Genomic DNA, 16,106 nt, shown 5'->3' on the forward strand with positions numbered 1-16,106 from the left:
TCTATATATAAGTCCATAGTAAAAAATTATTATCTTTTTTTATGTGCCTAACGGTTAAATACTACTAATATTGTTTTCCATAGAGATTATTTTTTTATCTTATTGTATCTGGCATTGCGTGATTATCTCTACTCACACCTATTAGTCTAATTGATAAGAAGGGAGTATTTTTTGTTATCTATCAGAGATTAATCTTTGAAAAAATATTTTAAGTATAAAATCTTATATGTACAGAACCAATATCTTAATCTATTTTCGAAAATAATGAATATTTGATGTGGAATTTCCATAATTATAAATAACTAATCAAGAGAATAAGTGGTAAGATATTTAAGCTAATGCTGGTTACTGTATTTTTGGTAAATACTCATAAATTAAGAGTGATAATTCGTGGAGGTGTGAATATGACATTTATATTTTCATAAAATTATAATCATTACTTGTTTACATGTAAATTAATGAAGTTTAGGCTCTAGGTTAGGTTAGGTTAGGTAAGGTAAGAGTTGCTAAAATTATTATTCATAATTTTTTACGTCAACTAGTAGTATATTAAATGCCAATACTTACATTCCTCTAAGATTATTTTTATTGAATTTACAAATGTCAGCAGTAAAATCAATGAAAATTCTCAAGTTATGGTTATTTAATCATAGTAATTATTGATTCAGAAAATTTAGGAGAAAAAGCTAAATCTTTCCATATATGAAAGGCTGTGAAACAAACTCATAATAAATTCCCTCCATTTTACGAAAATGCAGCTTTTAATTGTGTCTAAATTCAAGGATTAAGCTGGTCACCGGGCCCCTAAATCATGGGCTAATGTCCTCGTCCCAAGTCTTCCCCCTTTCTCTTTCCTTTCTCCCTTTCACTGTGTCAAAAATAAAACCAAGTAGAAGCAAGAAAGAGTAGAAGAAGATTAGCACCAAATCAAAGCAGCAAACTGACAATAACCCGGAATCAATTCAACCGTAAATCCAAAGTAATCATAATCCTTCGCATTAAACAAGTCATTAGCCTTCTTAAACGCCCCACCAAATCAACCTACCGAAAAAGAAAAAGAAAAAAAAAAATTCCTCTTATATTTCCATATCTTCTTTCTTCTTTCTCTCTCTCTAGCAGGAGCTTCAACAGAGAGCCAAAAAAAAAATGAAGCTTTCTGCGTTGCAGCAGAGCTACATCAACCGTCGAAGCAACAGCTTCAGATCATCAGGACCGTTAGATTCATCTTCCGACAGCGCCATTAAGTCGCCAGCAGCCATTTTCTGGCTTATCCTCCATGGTCTCTGTTGCTTAATCAGCTTAGTCCTCGGATTCCGCTTTTCTCGCTTGGTCTTTTTCTTTTTGTTCTCCACTTCCTCCACCAACTTCTACACGTCGCCGTTTCGCTCCACCGCCGAACTCGCCAAAACCCTAGATGTCCACTCCGTTCTGTCCACCAACCCAGTGACCAACCCCGACTTACTGTTGCTCAACAAGACGGCGACAAATTCGAGAGTGGTTGTGGGGCGGCACGGGATCCGGATCAGGCCATGGCCGCACCCGAACCCGATTGAGGTCATGAAGGCTCACCGGATCATACAAAGAGTTCAAAAAGAGCAGAGGCTACAATTCGGTGTGAAGGATCCCAGGACAGTTATCGTGGTGACGCCGACATATGTACGGACATTCCAAGCGCTGCATTTGACCGGTGTGATGCACTCGCTAATGCTGGTTCCATACGATCTGGTTTGGATTGTGGTGGAAGCCGGCGGGGTCAGCAACGAAACGGCATCGCTTATTGCGAAATCCGGCTTGAAAACTATCCACGTCGGATTCAATCAACGGATGCTGAATTCCTGGGACGAACGAAATAAATTGGAGTCCAAAATGCGCCTTCGTGCTTTAAGGTAAACCTTTATTTAAAATTATTTTTTCATAATAGAAAACGATGAAAATTTATGCGTTTTGGAATTAGGTTGTTAGAAATTTAGAACTGATTGAATTTTTGTGTTATTTTGGGGGCAGAATTATAAGAGAGAAGAAATTGGATGGAATTGTTATGTTTGCGGATGATAGTAATATGCATAGTATGGAACTTTTTGATGAGATCCAAAATGTCAAATGGTTCGGGGCGCTTTCAGTTGGAATACTAGCTAATTTGGTTAATACAGATGAGAAGACGGATCAGAAGAAGGAGGAAGAGGAGAATCCTAGAATGCCGGTTCAAGGTCCGGCTTGTAACGCGTCTAATATGTTGGGAGGATGGCATACTTTTAATACATTGCCCTTTGCAGGGAAAAGTGCTGTTTATATTGATGATCGAGCAACTGTGCTGCCTAGAAAGTTGGAGTGGTCAGGTTTTGTTTTGAATTCTAGGTTGCTTTGGAAAGATGGTGGAGATAAGCCAGAATGGATTAAGGATGTTGATATGCTAGATGGGGATATTGAGAATCCATTGGGTTTAATTAAAGACCCTTCCGTGGTGGAGCCACTTGGAAGCTGTGGACGTCAAGTTTTGCTTTGGTGGCTTCGAGTGGAAGCTCGTGCTGATAGCAAATTTCCTCCCAGGTGAATATCTTATCCTGTTCTCATTATATTTCAACATTATGCTGGCTAATGGCTATAATGATGGTCAATGATCAACATCAACATGTTCAGTATCATTAATATTAATAACTGGTAGTTTTTAGCTGTGCTAAATTGCATAGGTGTTCATTTCCATATGATTTAGGTTTTGAGAATTATGAATTGTAGAAGGTTGGTTAATAGAATTGATATCAAACTGATCACAGGGTAAGAAATTTAAAATGCCAGATCACTAATGGATTGGCTTTGCATTCACTGATCAATGAGTCTTGAGTCTCTTCACTCTTCTGATGTGTCAACTTGTAAGAAACCTTATCTAGTGAGTGGCATTGACAAATGCCATATTAAGCACCCTCCCTTTCAAATTTTGTAGTGAAATTTTCATCATTTACTGCTTTATTATCAAAACTTAAAAGTGTTTTCATCGATTTTTTAGAATTCAAGTGGTGTAATGTGGCATGAGAATAAATTTGTGAGGAATCAATCATGGCCATCAGTAGTTTGCTCATATACTTTGTGCTTATATCAAAACTCATATGCTTTATGGATTTATAAGTTGAAATGAATATCTCACGATATTCTCTCTTGAACAACTGCATCTTACATTGGTATTGCTGGTGAGCAGCATATTGGATATTTTGCTTCACCATAATTTGTCTCTGCATTTGTTAGATTTGTTTACAAATGGATGATTGTTGATTTACTTGAAGATTCGTAAAATCTACAGTGCTGATTTAGTAGTTTGAGTTAAGATGTATTGAGGAGTGAATATGTGGTATATCTGTCCCAAAGTGAATGCCTTTCTTTTATGTTTTGGATGTCCTGAAATAGTTTCCTCTCCTTTTTTGGATGCTCTAAACTCTTAGTTTTACTAACTTTCCAAATTGATTTTCACCTTTTAACAAATTATTTCACATTAAAAACCTTTAATTTTTAACATTGAAGAAGATTTTCGAAACTTCTGTTTGTGTAAAACAAAAACCTTAGGAAAAGGATTTATGATATAAGTGCAAAGTTAAAGTACAACTTAGGGTGGTGGGAATATCTACTTGAGCTTTTCTGATATTGGCCAGTTACCAGGTATATGAGGACTTCATTAGGATTATAGATAGATTTATATCTATTTAATTTAAGTAGTTGTCATGCATGTTTGATCCTTATATCTTGTAGCTTGCAGGAGGTAAATTAATGGCATATTAGGAGTGAGATATATTTGTGCCAATATAAAAACGTTTTAGCCCTAATTGAGAAAGTTTCGAGGACATAAATGTGGAACTTATCATGCATGCTTGATGATTTATCCTGTAATTATACTTGCATGTTACATGTTTCATGGGCTACAATTGATTGTGTGTAATTTGTTTTGAACTTTGATGACTCAAATCAGTTTCACCAGCTTGGCCTCCTCTCCATGCTATCTGATCATTGGCTTGTAAATTATGCAGATGGATAATTGACCCACCTTTGGAGATCACTGTCCCATCAAAACGCACTCCATGGCCAGATGCTCCCCCTGAACTCCCTGCTAATGAAAAACCAGTGATGGGCATCCAAGAGCCCATAGTGAAGCATAGTACAAAGACACGAACATCCAGATCAAAACGTCGAAGTAAAAGAAAGCATGAAACAAGAACAGATACACAGGTTTCCACAAGGCAGTCCGAACAAAACTAGAAATCTCATAGCTGGCAATCTATGCCTTAAGGACTTGAAACTGCTGCACCCAGAAATTTGATTGACAAGGGAGGAATGCAGATGGTCTTAGCGGGTGTTGGGTACATATGGATAGGCACCTCTCACAGCAGGCCAGTTTATACATGCGTTTCTGTTTGAGTTCCTCCTCGGCTTTCAACTATTTTTGCTTCTTTTTTTCTCGTCTATAGTTTGTTGGGGTGATTGATATTCTCTCATTGAGGAGGTATGTCAGGCAAGTCTTGCTCTCTTGTCTTGCAAGAAGCCTGTATCTGACATGCTTTCGATTTACAAATTTATACATAATCTTTTAATAGGAATTATAGAGCTGTGTTCAGTCGTTGGTTTTGGTAGATACAACACCAAGAATAATAAAATTTTCATTCATTTCTAAACAATGTTTCTGGAAAACCTGAAATGATAACGAAAGAGAAAAGGTATCTGTTTATGCGTGAGAAGTTGATATTAAGAGATGAAGTTGCGAATAAATGCCAAGGTTTCAGCAACCTCATCTCTCTTCCCAAATTTCTCTATAGAATGGAAATGAAGCAGCTGGAAAATGGATTGAGGTAAGCCATTACCATTTGTTGACCCAGCACTTTCCAAGGCAATACCTTGGCGGTTGGCGGTTGGCGGTTGCCACGTAAACAAACTAAAGACAGATTACATGTTGCCAAGAAAGTCGCTGGGAAGGTTCGTTTTTTGTTTCAAATGCTACGTAATAGCTAATGAAACAGGGTAGGCCGAGTGGTTCCAGCGGTCCCTTGGCTGATTATTATATTGAGCGTTAGCTTAGCTCTGGATCTGACTTTCAGCTGAAATGTTCGCATGAAATTGACCCATCGCCTGTCTTACAAACCATTAATCTACAACAAACGTAAAAATTATGAAAAATGCCCTAATTTATCAATTCCTGCCTGAAAAGATTGGGAAGGGAGATATTATTAAGTAGATTCTTTACTTTTGCGAGAATCAAGTTGATTATGTTCAGCATATCATTTGTAAGAGGTCCCCGCCCATGTATTTGCAAACCTGCAATAATCGACAGCCTTGAAAAATTAATGCGGAATTCTAACCTATGCAAGCAATTCTAGAACTAGCAATGAAGGGCGACATGGTATTTACAACAGCCTCATGTGTGTGTATATATATATATGTGTGTGTGTATATATATATATATATATATATGTATTCCACTAATTACTGATCCGAAGGGCAAATGACCGCTTTGCAATTAGTCGCATTGAGTTTATATTAACTAGGAGCCCATAGCTTTCTTTTTCGAGGATAAGCCTCCAGGCCCATAACTTGCTAACGCATTGGTGATCGGCTGCCATATCAGCTTTTCAATGAACATGACGAAAGCCTCAACATCCTCGAAAGTGACCAAAATTTTCTTCATGTCCGTTGGTAAGGATTGTCTATGTACACCTACGCCTTGGGGAATCTTTATTGCCTTTGACACTATCAAAATATCAATGGACAGTTTTGAGATCCCTTCCAAGATGATGTTCTTGGCCGTTTCAGAACATGACTATTGTTCATTTCAAGAAGCTTTTATCAGTCATTTGTCTCAAAAATTAGCACTTGCCTCAGTTCAGTTTGAGATCCTTAAAGACGGATTAAATTCTAGTGCCCCACCGCAAAGAGATGTATCTCAGATTGCAGGACTTCAAGGGTTTTTTCAGAGCAGATCCTGAAAGTTGTAGCTAAGGAGATCTCGCAGTGAGTAAATAATTCTCTCGGGATGCTCCTATTGCACCAAAAAGATTGAGAGAGAATCAGAGAAATACATTTAATTTAAACAATTCCAACCAATTTGGAATTTTCAATTGCTGTAGCACTGAATTTCATGAGCTCAGAAAGGAACACATTAAAGCATGTTACCGATACGGAGTGTGATCAATTGCACACTTTTTTTTTTTGAAAAGCGTGATCAGTTGCATTCTGACGACTATGCATATTAGAGCAGAGCAGATCATGGAGTTTATGGGTTTTGCAACTTGCAACTTTTGTCTGTTAGAATTGCGCGACGACCACATGCCACAGTTAACCCCCCCTCCTCCTGCATCAATCAATAATTACTTAGAAAAGAAAAGAAAAGAAATTTATGGATTCTGATATTGTTTTTACAATTGCAAAGAAAAGTGAGAAGGAGGGTTTTTTGTTTTTTATATTTTTTTTATCTCAGATTCTCACGTCATCTTTTTTCAACTTTAATTTTTGATCATTGAACTTCTTCCGTTGGAATATGACTAGTAGGCGAGGCAAGGAGATTAGAACACCCTTCCCCCCTAAGAAACCGCAGGGAATCCTACGTAGCAACACCTCATTCGCTATATCGGAAGGCTTTGCCTAGCTGCCGCCTAGTGCGCCCTGTGCTTTGTCCAAGTCCCAAAGGACTCGGGCTGGCCTTCGGTATTTCCATTTTCTACTGACCACCAACGGCCCACGAGGCCGAAAGCCTGTCTTCTGCCTTCTACTCCTATTTCCATGAGTTTGGTCTGGTCCCCAATAAATCTCTCTCTCTCTCTCTCTGCAACGCAATAACCTTTTTTTCTTTTTCTTTTCAACTTTTTCACCGTCAATAATGTTCCACGCTTGAATATTAAACCATTTCCATTGTCTTTATAAACTCTGAAGCTCTCTCCCCTTTTCTTCATCGAATCACTCTCCTCAACCTTTCTCTCCAAGAAACATGACAACCTTTTTTGAATCTCCCATGGCAGCAGCAGCAACCATTTCCGCCTTTCTTTTCCTCTTCTTCACCTTGTCTTCTGCTACAGACATATCTATCCTAAACTCGAATCAAAACCATTCATCATCATCATCAAGCTGGAGAAGCGATGATGAGGTGAGGAGCTTGTACAAATCCTGGCTCGTGAAACATGGCAAAGCATACAACGGCATAGGAGAGGAAGAGATGAGGTTCGACATCTTTAAGGATAACTTGAAATTCATTGATGAACATAACTCTAATAACAACAGGACATACAAGCTTGGTTTGAACAAGTTCGCTGATTTAACAAACCAAGAGTACCGTTCCAAGTTTTTGGGCACAAGGAGTGACCCCAGGCGTCGAGTCATGAAGTCCAAAAACCCCAGCCAACGTTACGCTTTCCGTGCCGGCGACAGCTTGCCGGAGTCCGTCGACTGGAGAGAACACGGATCTGTTAATCCGGTCAAGGATCAAGGATATTGTGGTAAGTAACAATTTCAATTAATTATGCACGTTTTTTTTTTATTATAATACGCTATTCTTATGTCAGGAATAGATAATTTTTTGTTGACCAATCTATCCTAATCTAAGATCGGATTAGATTGCTTGCGATTTAAGGCTTTTTGGTAATTTTATGATCATTCAACCCTTAATTTCTTAGTAGAAAATATTATTTAATTATGGTTTTTGATTTCCTATAATTTGTCAAAAAACGGACTAGAAATATTGGTGGCAGAATGGTAGTTGTGACTTATGGTTATGAAATATGGAAACGGTAGTTTGGAAGTTGAGGCTTTGTCACGTAAAGATTAAATTTTCCGTTTTTATAAATATAATTAATTAAACAAACCTTCCTATCAAGTAAGCTGGGCCAGCCCAAGCCACGTCTGATTCGAAAAGTAGGTTCGGCCCAAGGCCCAATATCAAAGTGAAACTTATCAAAATTTCGTTCCAAAATCTCTCAACTTACCCGCCCTGTTTTCTTCACTTGGAACAGGAAGTTGCTGGGCGTTCTCAACAATTGCAGCAGTGGAAGGCATAAACAAGATTGTCACTGGTGAACTAATTTCTCTATCAGAACAGGAGCTAGTAGATTGTGACCGGACCTACGACGCAGGCTGCAATGGAGGCCTAATGGACTATGCCTTCCAATTCATTCTTGACAATGGTGGCATTGACACCGAGGAAGACTATCCTTACCTTGGCATTGATAGCCAATGTGATCCAACGAGGGTCAGTTTCAAAATTCTAAGACAGAAATCTTGGAGTTCAGTCGTTTTTATGGTTATGGATCTTGATGCTCTTTTGTTTTGGATTTTTAACAGAAGAATGCTAAGGTTGTTAGCATTGATGGGTACGAGGATGTCGTGTCATATGATGAAAGCGCTTTAAAGAAAGCTGTTGCACATCAGCCTGTGAGTGTTGCCATTGAAGCTGGTGGCAGATTTTTCCAACTTTATGAATCGGTAAGCTTGACCTTTTCTTCTCTACCCTTATTTCCATCAGTTCTTTTCCCTCTAGCCATTATTTGATTTTAGAACATTTCTGAAGCCTAAACTAATAGCTAACATCCCGGGCAAACAGTCTTTAAAAGGAGTTGGAGTGCTTTATTAACTCGGTTGTATTTGTTGAACATTTTCAGGGAGTTTTCACTGGTCAATGTGGGACAGCTTTAGACCATGGTGTGGTTGCTGTTGGATATGGCACTGATAATGGTGTGGACTACTGGCTTGTGAGGAACTCATGGGGCAACACCTGGGGTGAACATGGATACATAAGGATAGAGCGTAATGTGGATGGCTATTCCGGAAGGTGTGGCATTGCAATGGAGGCTTCCTATCCAGTTAAGAACGGGGTAAACCCTATCAAACCTTTCTGGAGTAATGAAAGCGCTAAGAAGATCAGCAGTGCTTGAAATCTTTGCTTCAGTTTGCAGTTCTTGGAAGTTAAAATGTCTCAAATGCTGTTTTTGGGCATTGGAGAAAGACAAGGGATGACTGGTGCAAGTGAAATTTCCCAGTCTATTCCTTGTTGGTATCCATAGGAGTGGGGCCATTTATGTTGTTTGGATTTATAATTGTTGTACATATGTTTTCATTTATCGAAACAGCAGCATCTGGAAAACTGGTAATTGTTGTGATTAATGCAATTTCAATTCAAAGTCTATCTTTATTTGCCAAGTACTTCTCTCTAGCAGTTTGGTTATCTGCAGATGCTGATGGTTAGTCAAGATTTGCTCCTGGAATTGAATTCACTGATCTATTTAACAAATGAAAGAAGATATGTAATATTACAGGCTTTACCAAGTGCTTTTCCAAGTGTAGAGGAAACCATATGATAGGAAGAACTATACCATATTTGATAGCTGATCAAGTCCAAATCATTTCATATCCAAATGCCAAACGTTTGTCCACTAGGTGATTCTTGCGCATAGCAGCATTTCTGTAGTTCTCTTTTTAAAGGACAATGAAAGCATTGTTGTTAACATTACTTGGGGATGATTTATTTCTAGAATTGAGCAGCAAGCCGTCCTCATTTCTCTATATTATTAAGGTAATAAGTAGGCGGAGAATTTGGTTGAGCTTATTAATTCTTCCGCATTTTCCTTTCTCCCTTTTTTTCTCTCCTACCAAACATAATTGATTGAAAAGTACATAGCAATCAATTAATCTGTCAAAATGGTTGGGGTTATGTTCAGTCACTACTCTGTGCCTACTCAATTGCCTAGAGACCTGTGCTTATTTTAGAGCATTGAAAATTATTATGCTTACTAGTTTTATTCATTTTCCACCTTGATATGAGTGCTGTTTTTTTTATATATAATATTCTAGTTTAATTCGAAATGATTAAGTGAAGGCAAATTTAATACTCAAACATTGCCTTTTTCAAGTTTCCAGCTTGCTCTTGTCCCACCTCCCCACCTTCTAGCATGACTGCATCATCACATGACTAAAACTGATATGGACCTCTTTCATTTCATCCATGTGCAAAAAACTCCCAAATAGACCTTTCGGGGTTGATAAGCCACAGATTGGCCAGCTAACTATGGTTTAAGTTCTTAAGCAAATTGCATCATCCTTTTAATACTACTTTTGTTTATGTATATGCTTGCAAGAAATCTGCTGCTGCACGCTTTGAAGACATTTTCAAAAGTTGGCTGAGAAAAACTTATACTGACTTTGTATCTTCAATTAAAGTAGGAGAGTTCCCCCTTGCTTATGTGAGAAAATGATCATCACTGAACAAAATAGGAATGTTGGAGGATAAGGAATGAACCTTTCAAAGGTTGTGAATGAAGCATCACACCTAAAAGTCACCGGGAAACTTTTACTCTAAGCCAGGAGGGGTCCATGTGGGTTACACAATTGGCTCAGATTAATTAAGGCATCAAATAAATAATTCCAACTCCTTTCACATCAATTTTACTATTTAACAACTTTCTGTATTTATGAGTCAAATGTTGATCTTAGGGTATGGAAGTTTCAAATCTGTCCAGATTATTAGGAAGGCATCTTTTTCAAGCAAAATCATTTCCAGAATTGTTTTTGTCCAATTAAAATGGTAGCTGTATTCAACAAAGAGCTCCTGAGTTGGTACCTAATCACCCTCAAACTCAGGGAAACTGTGGAATCTGGAATTCCTAGATCATCTACAGGTACCACCAAATCCCTTGAGTTACCAGAAGAAAATGATCAGCAGCTGCAGAAACAACAGCATGTTCCTTCTGGTTCCCTGCAGGTTCCTATCAACGAGGATGGTGAAAACTGTGAAGAGGCAGCCAGTTCACCAGAGCCTGAGTGGATTATATCCATCAAAGAAAAGCTAGAGCAGGCAAGGCAAGATGATTCAGCAGGTTCGTGGGAAAAGTTGAGCATCTATAGAGTTCCTCACTACCTAAGAGAAGGTGATATTAAAGCTTATGTCCCCCAAATTGTCTCCGTGGGACCTTACCATCATGGCAAGAGACGCCTACGCCAAATGGATCAGCACAAGTGGCGTTCTCTTCACCGTGTCCTAAAGCGTACTAATCAGGAACTACAGCTGTATCTTGATTCCATGAAGGAACTTGAAGAAAGAGCTCGTGCCTGTTATGAAGGAACCATCACTCTTAGTAGCAATGAATTTGTGGAAATGTTGGTTCTTGATGGCTGCTTTGTGCTTGAACTCTTTCAAGGAGCTGCTGTAGGATTCCAACGTCTTGGCTATGCTAGAAATGATCCTGTTTTTGCAATGCGCGGCTCGATGCATGCTATTCATAGAGACATGATAATGTTAGAGAACCAGCTTTCACTCTTTGTTCTTGATATGCTGCTGGGGATTCAGCTTGGTGAACCTGACCAGAAGGGAAAGGTTGCCAAGTTAGCAATCAGATTCTTTGACCCTCTAATGCCAACAGATGAGCCATTAACAAAGAGTGACATGAACAGATTTGGATCCTCTCTGGGGCATACAAACATCTTCGACCCTTTCTCTGATCTGGGTGGCCTTCATTGCCTTGATGTTTTCAGAAGAAGTCTGTTAAGCTCTGGTCCCAAACCTGTACCTAGAATCTGGCTCAAGAAAAGGCCAAATGATATTCGTGTTGCTGATAAGCGAAGACAACAACTAATTCATTGTGTATCAGAGCTCAGAGAGGCTGGTATTAAGTTCAAGAAAAGGAAGACTGATCGCTTCTGGGACATTAAGTTTAAGAACGGGATTCTTCGCATTCCTCGCCTCTTGATTCATGATGGAACTAAGTCCCTTTTCCTCAATCTGATTGCATTTGAGCAGTGTCATCTTGATTGCAGCAATGATATTACTTCCTATGTGATATTCATGGATAACTTGATCAACTCACATGAAGATGTGGGATACCTCCATTACTTTGGTATTATTGAGCACTGGCTTGGCAGTGATGCAGAAGTAGCTGACCTTTTCAACCGCCTCTGTCAAGAGGTTGTTTTTGATATCAATAACAGTTATCTTTCCCAATTGTCTGAAGACGTGAACAGATATTACAATCACAGGTGGAATGCTTGGCGTGCAACCTTGAAACACAGATACTTCAACAATCCTTGGGCCATCATCTCATTTTTTGCCGCTTGCATCTTGCTGGTGCTCACTTTTGCACAGACCTTTTATGGAGTTTATGGATATTATAGGCCAAGGTCTTGAATTCAGTAAGGCCCTCTAATCAATCTCTCTAATCTGTTTGAAGAGAATGCTTTTATATATATATACATCAATGACTTCCATTCATTTCTTCAATTATTAGGCTAAGACCTTGTTGTAGGCAAAATGTGATTGTTTACTGAATGTGTTTGTATCAGCATACACAAAATACAAAAGGATGCAGCAATGCCAATGTTGGTTTGAAAATCTAATATTGGAATTATCAGCAAAAAAACCCCATGATAGTTTCTTTCACCATCAATAATTTGCATCATTCATAGGCTTTGGATACTAGAGTCTTTAAGGTTCTTAATTCTTCCATCTTGAGCTTGGCAGCTTTTACACTGAAGAAGCACAGTATCAAAGTTGGCAAACAATATGCCTTAGAGAGGTTACACCCTAAACCCTAACTAGTTGATTCTACTATTCTACTAACCGAATAAAATATGGCCTGTGCCATCACAAACGCCTACTTGACATAAGATATTTGTCCCCAATAAATGTTGAGGCATGTTCCATTACATACCAGCATTTGCCATCGGATGAGACTTTTATGTCAACCTTCTTTGAGGATCAGGGTGAAGCGTAGAAAAACAAGCTACCTGTTACGTGAAGCAACAGCTTATCAGACAAGCTACAACTTTAGAAACACTCCATCCAAGGTTATCAACCATTGCAGGACCAAAGTAATGTGTGTAAGCAAGAAAAATGAAGATATCCGAGGAAAAGATAATGGTAGATTCAATAACAGATTAATGCACTTTGAAGTAAGCATCAACACATTCAGTGAATCAAGGCAGCAAGTTTTCACCAAATGATGAAAATATTTAGCCCCAAATCTCACTCACAGAAACACAAAAGCTTTTGTGAAGCTTTAACTGTGATTAATAAACAAGGCAAGTGTGATGCTCATCTGTAAGCAAAACAATAATAGAATATCCAGATTCCAAGAATATTTTGGAGCTTGCTGAGGTAAAAAGCATCCCCAGGGAAGAAGAGGGTATTTCAACTTCAAAAGTACAATTCAAAACCACATTTAATGTAATCCAACCACACTACTTGATTGGTGTTATCTTCAGTTAAGTACATGTCATTGGATGAAGGTACAGGTAACAAGAAAATGTTGCTGTCCCTTCCTTACAAAGCATTCTTTGCAATAACTTTAGTTTCTCTAAGCTAGACTTCTCCATTACATCTGAGAGCTAATCCAGTAAAAAGCTGGGAAAAATGAACAATTATGCAATGTGCGGCTGATGATCCTTGAGACAACTTTGTACTACCAGCAAATCCTAAAATCAGCTGTCAACACAAAAATCGATTCAAAGGAAAGAGGAAAAAAAAATTTTCACAACCTCCAAAAATAAAACTGTTTTATGCGGCATAGTCTTGCTACCTGAGGAATTTAATCCCTAGGAAGGTTCATGTTTTCTGTTGAAGAGGACTTCTTGCCATCATATCGCTAACAAAAGAAACAAAGAACAATATTCATTTAGCATGACCAAGCACAACGATGACAATACAAAGGAAAAATAGTACACTAAATATCCTGTCTGCTGGTCACAACGGAAGATGGATTCAGGAATACCTGTTTCCCAAACGAGAAAGGAACATATTTGTATTTGATCATGTGTAGTATCTGTTTCTTCATGGTTAGGATGAATAACATTAACCAGTAGAAAAGGAGTATTGGCCAAAAGACAGGCACATCAAACACACTGAAGAATGTCATCACAAAAGAAATGCAGAAGGCCTTCGTAATAGAGTACCTTCACACGGAAAGGTGCACATAAGAGAGGAAAATGATAACATTGAAAATAAATAAAGTAACTACATTTTATGACACCCTGTATATGTATGCACATGTACCTGCATTTTTATTATTAACTGTTACAAACTACCATTAACAAAGAGAAAGGGAGTAGAGAAAAATGTGGAAGAGAGAAAGAAAAACTTTTTCTTTATCCCAGTCTCTGTTTCACCTCAAATTGGAAAACAATTTATATAGTGGGTAATATGGAATTAGGAGACCCCAAGGTCAAAGAATGGAATTGGACTCTAAACTGAATTTTGCCATTAGTTTTATAACATGGTATAGACTTACCATAAAAGTGAATATTTTATGGCAGAAATTTCTAAACAACGAAACCATCCAAAAGAAAGTGCTTCAGACAAATGACAATATATGATAAAGCCTATATTGGCATGTACCATGGAAATGGAAGTAACAAAGACCCTGAAAGTGCTGCATCTTATAAGGATATTATTCTATCTTTTGCCACACACCCCCCCCCCCCCCCCTCTCATAATTGCATATCATTTTACCCCAGGTAATTGTCCATATATATATATATATATATATGCAATTGAGCTGTAATTCTATTCTCACTTCTTTTAATCCAGAATTTAAAAGAGAAAAAGGTAAATCACTGAAATTTCTAATCATTCTCATAGACTTCAATTGCACGGGCAAGAAAAACAAAAAGCAAACTACTTGAACAAGTTTGTTTGAATTGCAGAATACGGCTATGTTGGAAGCACTTGATTCTAAAAAAGGCATAAAGAAAGAATCTTACAATATTTTTTCCTCTATAATAAGATTTATGATCTCTTCATTTATAGCATTGATCAAAATACTTCATTAAATTCTTCCTTCACAGTGCCCTGGCATTATAATTCTCATGCAATAAGAGCTTCCTTCGTTCATCTTAATTTCCCTTCAAAAAGACATAACCTGAGTTCGAATCAATACTAAATCAAATTTTCCTAAAATTTGGAACACTACCAGGAGAAATAGAGACCTTTGATCCACCAAGTTTCTTATTAATCACAAAACAAATTGAACGTCGTTCTCATGATGCAACATAATGAAACCTAATTTAATTTTAATGAAACCTAATCATATGCGTTAAAATAAAGAGTGAGATGGCGAACCAGAATTTGAACTCGGGAAGTCGGCGGACGAAAGGGCGAAACTCATCGGATCCACGCGTGGGGAGCGTAGGGCCATCCTGCATCTCGGGGTCCACCTGAGGAGAAAGGAACCCTATAAGGAGATTCAACAAGTAGATGCCGAGGCCGTAGGTGATGATGTAGAAGCCCTGGACAAAATATACGCGTACAGCGTAGATCAACGCCACGGCGAGACATCCGATCCAACGGTTGAGAATGTGCGGGACCGTCTTATCGAGGACGTGCTGGTACCGCCGCGATACCTCGAAGGTCCACCGCGACATGGCAGTTGCACGTGACGACTGGGATAGATCGTCACCACCCAGGGCAGCGCCGGTTGGTCTGGTCTCCATCGCGGGCCAAACCAAAAAATACAAAGCTTTTCCCTTTTTTTTTTCCCCTGAAATAAGTTTCTTCCTTGTCGTGTTTTTTTTTTTTTTTTAAATCCTGAAACAATCTTGTCTTCTTCGTATACAATCACAAGGTTTTTCCGAGCCTCTGATTTTTTGGCTCGTGCTTCAGCACATGGCTTTTGTTGGGTCAACGTCATCGAACCGGTTCGGGTAAACCGGACCTATTTGGAATGTACAACTTAGTTAATTTATCATCCAATTCTAAATGGATAAATTTAAATTAATTTCTACTAGTAAAGAACTTAAATTAATTTTGATGATGCATGTTCACGATAAGTGATTTAAATGCATATCGAATATATAAATAAATTTTAAAAAATTTATAAATGTTAATGTTACATATTTAATTTTTTTTAAAAAATAATTTTATAATAAAATAATATCAAAATCAATTCAAATTCAACTAAATATTAGATCAAATGCTATAATAGATAGTGTAGACGAGTTGACTTTACCCACAAAAAAGAATTAATTAATCATCTAATTTTAAATGAATAAACTTAAATTATTAATATTTGGATAAAGAACTTAAATTAATAATGATGATGGATATTTTTGTTAGTAGTGTTAAACTAATTTAGATATATTTTTTAACATTATAATGTAATTAAATT

The 16,106-nt window shown here is 37.8% G+C and overlaps 4 protein-coding genes across 6 annotated transcripts; 3 read left to right on the forward strand and 1 right to left on the reverse strand.

The window, feature by feature from the left end:
* Positions 1-1,010: 1,010 nt before the first annotated feature.
* Positions 1,011-4,655, forward strand: IRX14-L (Nucleotide-diphospho-sugar transferases superfamily protein). The gene is made up of 3 exons (XM_018119529.2): positions 1,011-1,886; positions 2,005-2,547; positions 4,011-4,655. Exons 1-3 carry the CDS (start codon positions 1,147-1,149, stop codon positions 4,237-4,239), a joined length of 1,512 nt encoding a protein of 503 aa, XP_017975018.2. The 5' UTR covers positions 1,011-1,146; the 3' UTR covers positions 4,240-4,655.
* Positions 4,656-6,814: 2,159 nt separating this feature from the next.
* On the forward strand, positions 6,815-9,156 carry LOC18611188 (cysteine proteinase1). The gene is made up of 4 exons (XM_007047309.3): positions 6,815-7,460; positions 7,974-8,209; positions 8,302-8,442; positions 8,619-9,156. Exons 1-4 carry the CDS (start codon positions 6,956-6,958, stop codon positions 8,889-8,891), a joined length of 1,155 nt encoding a protein of 384 aa, XP_007047371.3. The 5' UTR covers positions 6,815-6,955; the 3' UTR covers positions 8,892-9,156.
* Positions 9,157-10,415: 1,259 nt separating this feature from the next.
* Positions 10,416-12,385, forward strand: LOC18611189 (UPF0481 protein At3g47200-like). Its single transcript, XM_007047310.3, has one exon. It carries the CDS (start codon positions 10,535-10,537, stop codon positions 12,131-12,133), a length of 1,599 nt encoding a protein of 532 aa, XP_007047372.3. The 5' UTR covers positions 10,416-10,534; the 3' UTR covers positions 12,134-12,385.
* On the reverse strand, positions 12,326-15,589 carry LOC18611190 (protein RER1A-like). Of its 3 annotated transcripts, none has more exons than XM_018119590.2 (4): positions 15,062-15,589; positions 13,716-13,896; positions 13,524-13,589; positions 12,326-12,732 (listed from the first exon to the last, which is right to left on the reverse strand). In XM_018119590.2, exons 1-3 carry the CDS (start codon positions 15,430-15,432, stop codon positions 13,533-13,535), a joined length of 609 nt encoding a protein of 202 aa, XP_017975079.2. In that variant the 5' UTR covers positions 15,433-15,589; the 3' UTR covers positions 12,326-12,732; positions 13,524-13,532. The 3 variants fall into 3 exon arrangements, with proteins under 3 accessions (XP_017975079.2, XP_007047375.3, XP_007047374.3); XM_007047313.3 differs by lacking the exon at positions 12,326-12,732 and adding an exon at positions 13,099-13,419; XM_007047312.3 differs by lacking the exon at positions 12,326-12,732 and adding an exon at positions 13,099-13,429 and having other exon boundaries at positions 15,062-15,588.
* Positions 15,590-16,106: the final 517 nt, after the last annotated feature.

Source organism: Theobroma cacao, chromosome 1 (assembly GCF_053813885.1).
Source record: "Theobroma cacao isolate CCN51 chromosome 1, ASM5381388v1, whole genome shotgun sequence".
Taxonomy (NCBI): Eukaryota; Viridiplantae; Streptophyta; class Magnoliopsida; order Malvales; family Malvaceae; genus Theobroma; species Theobroma cacao.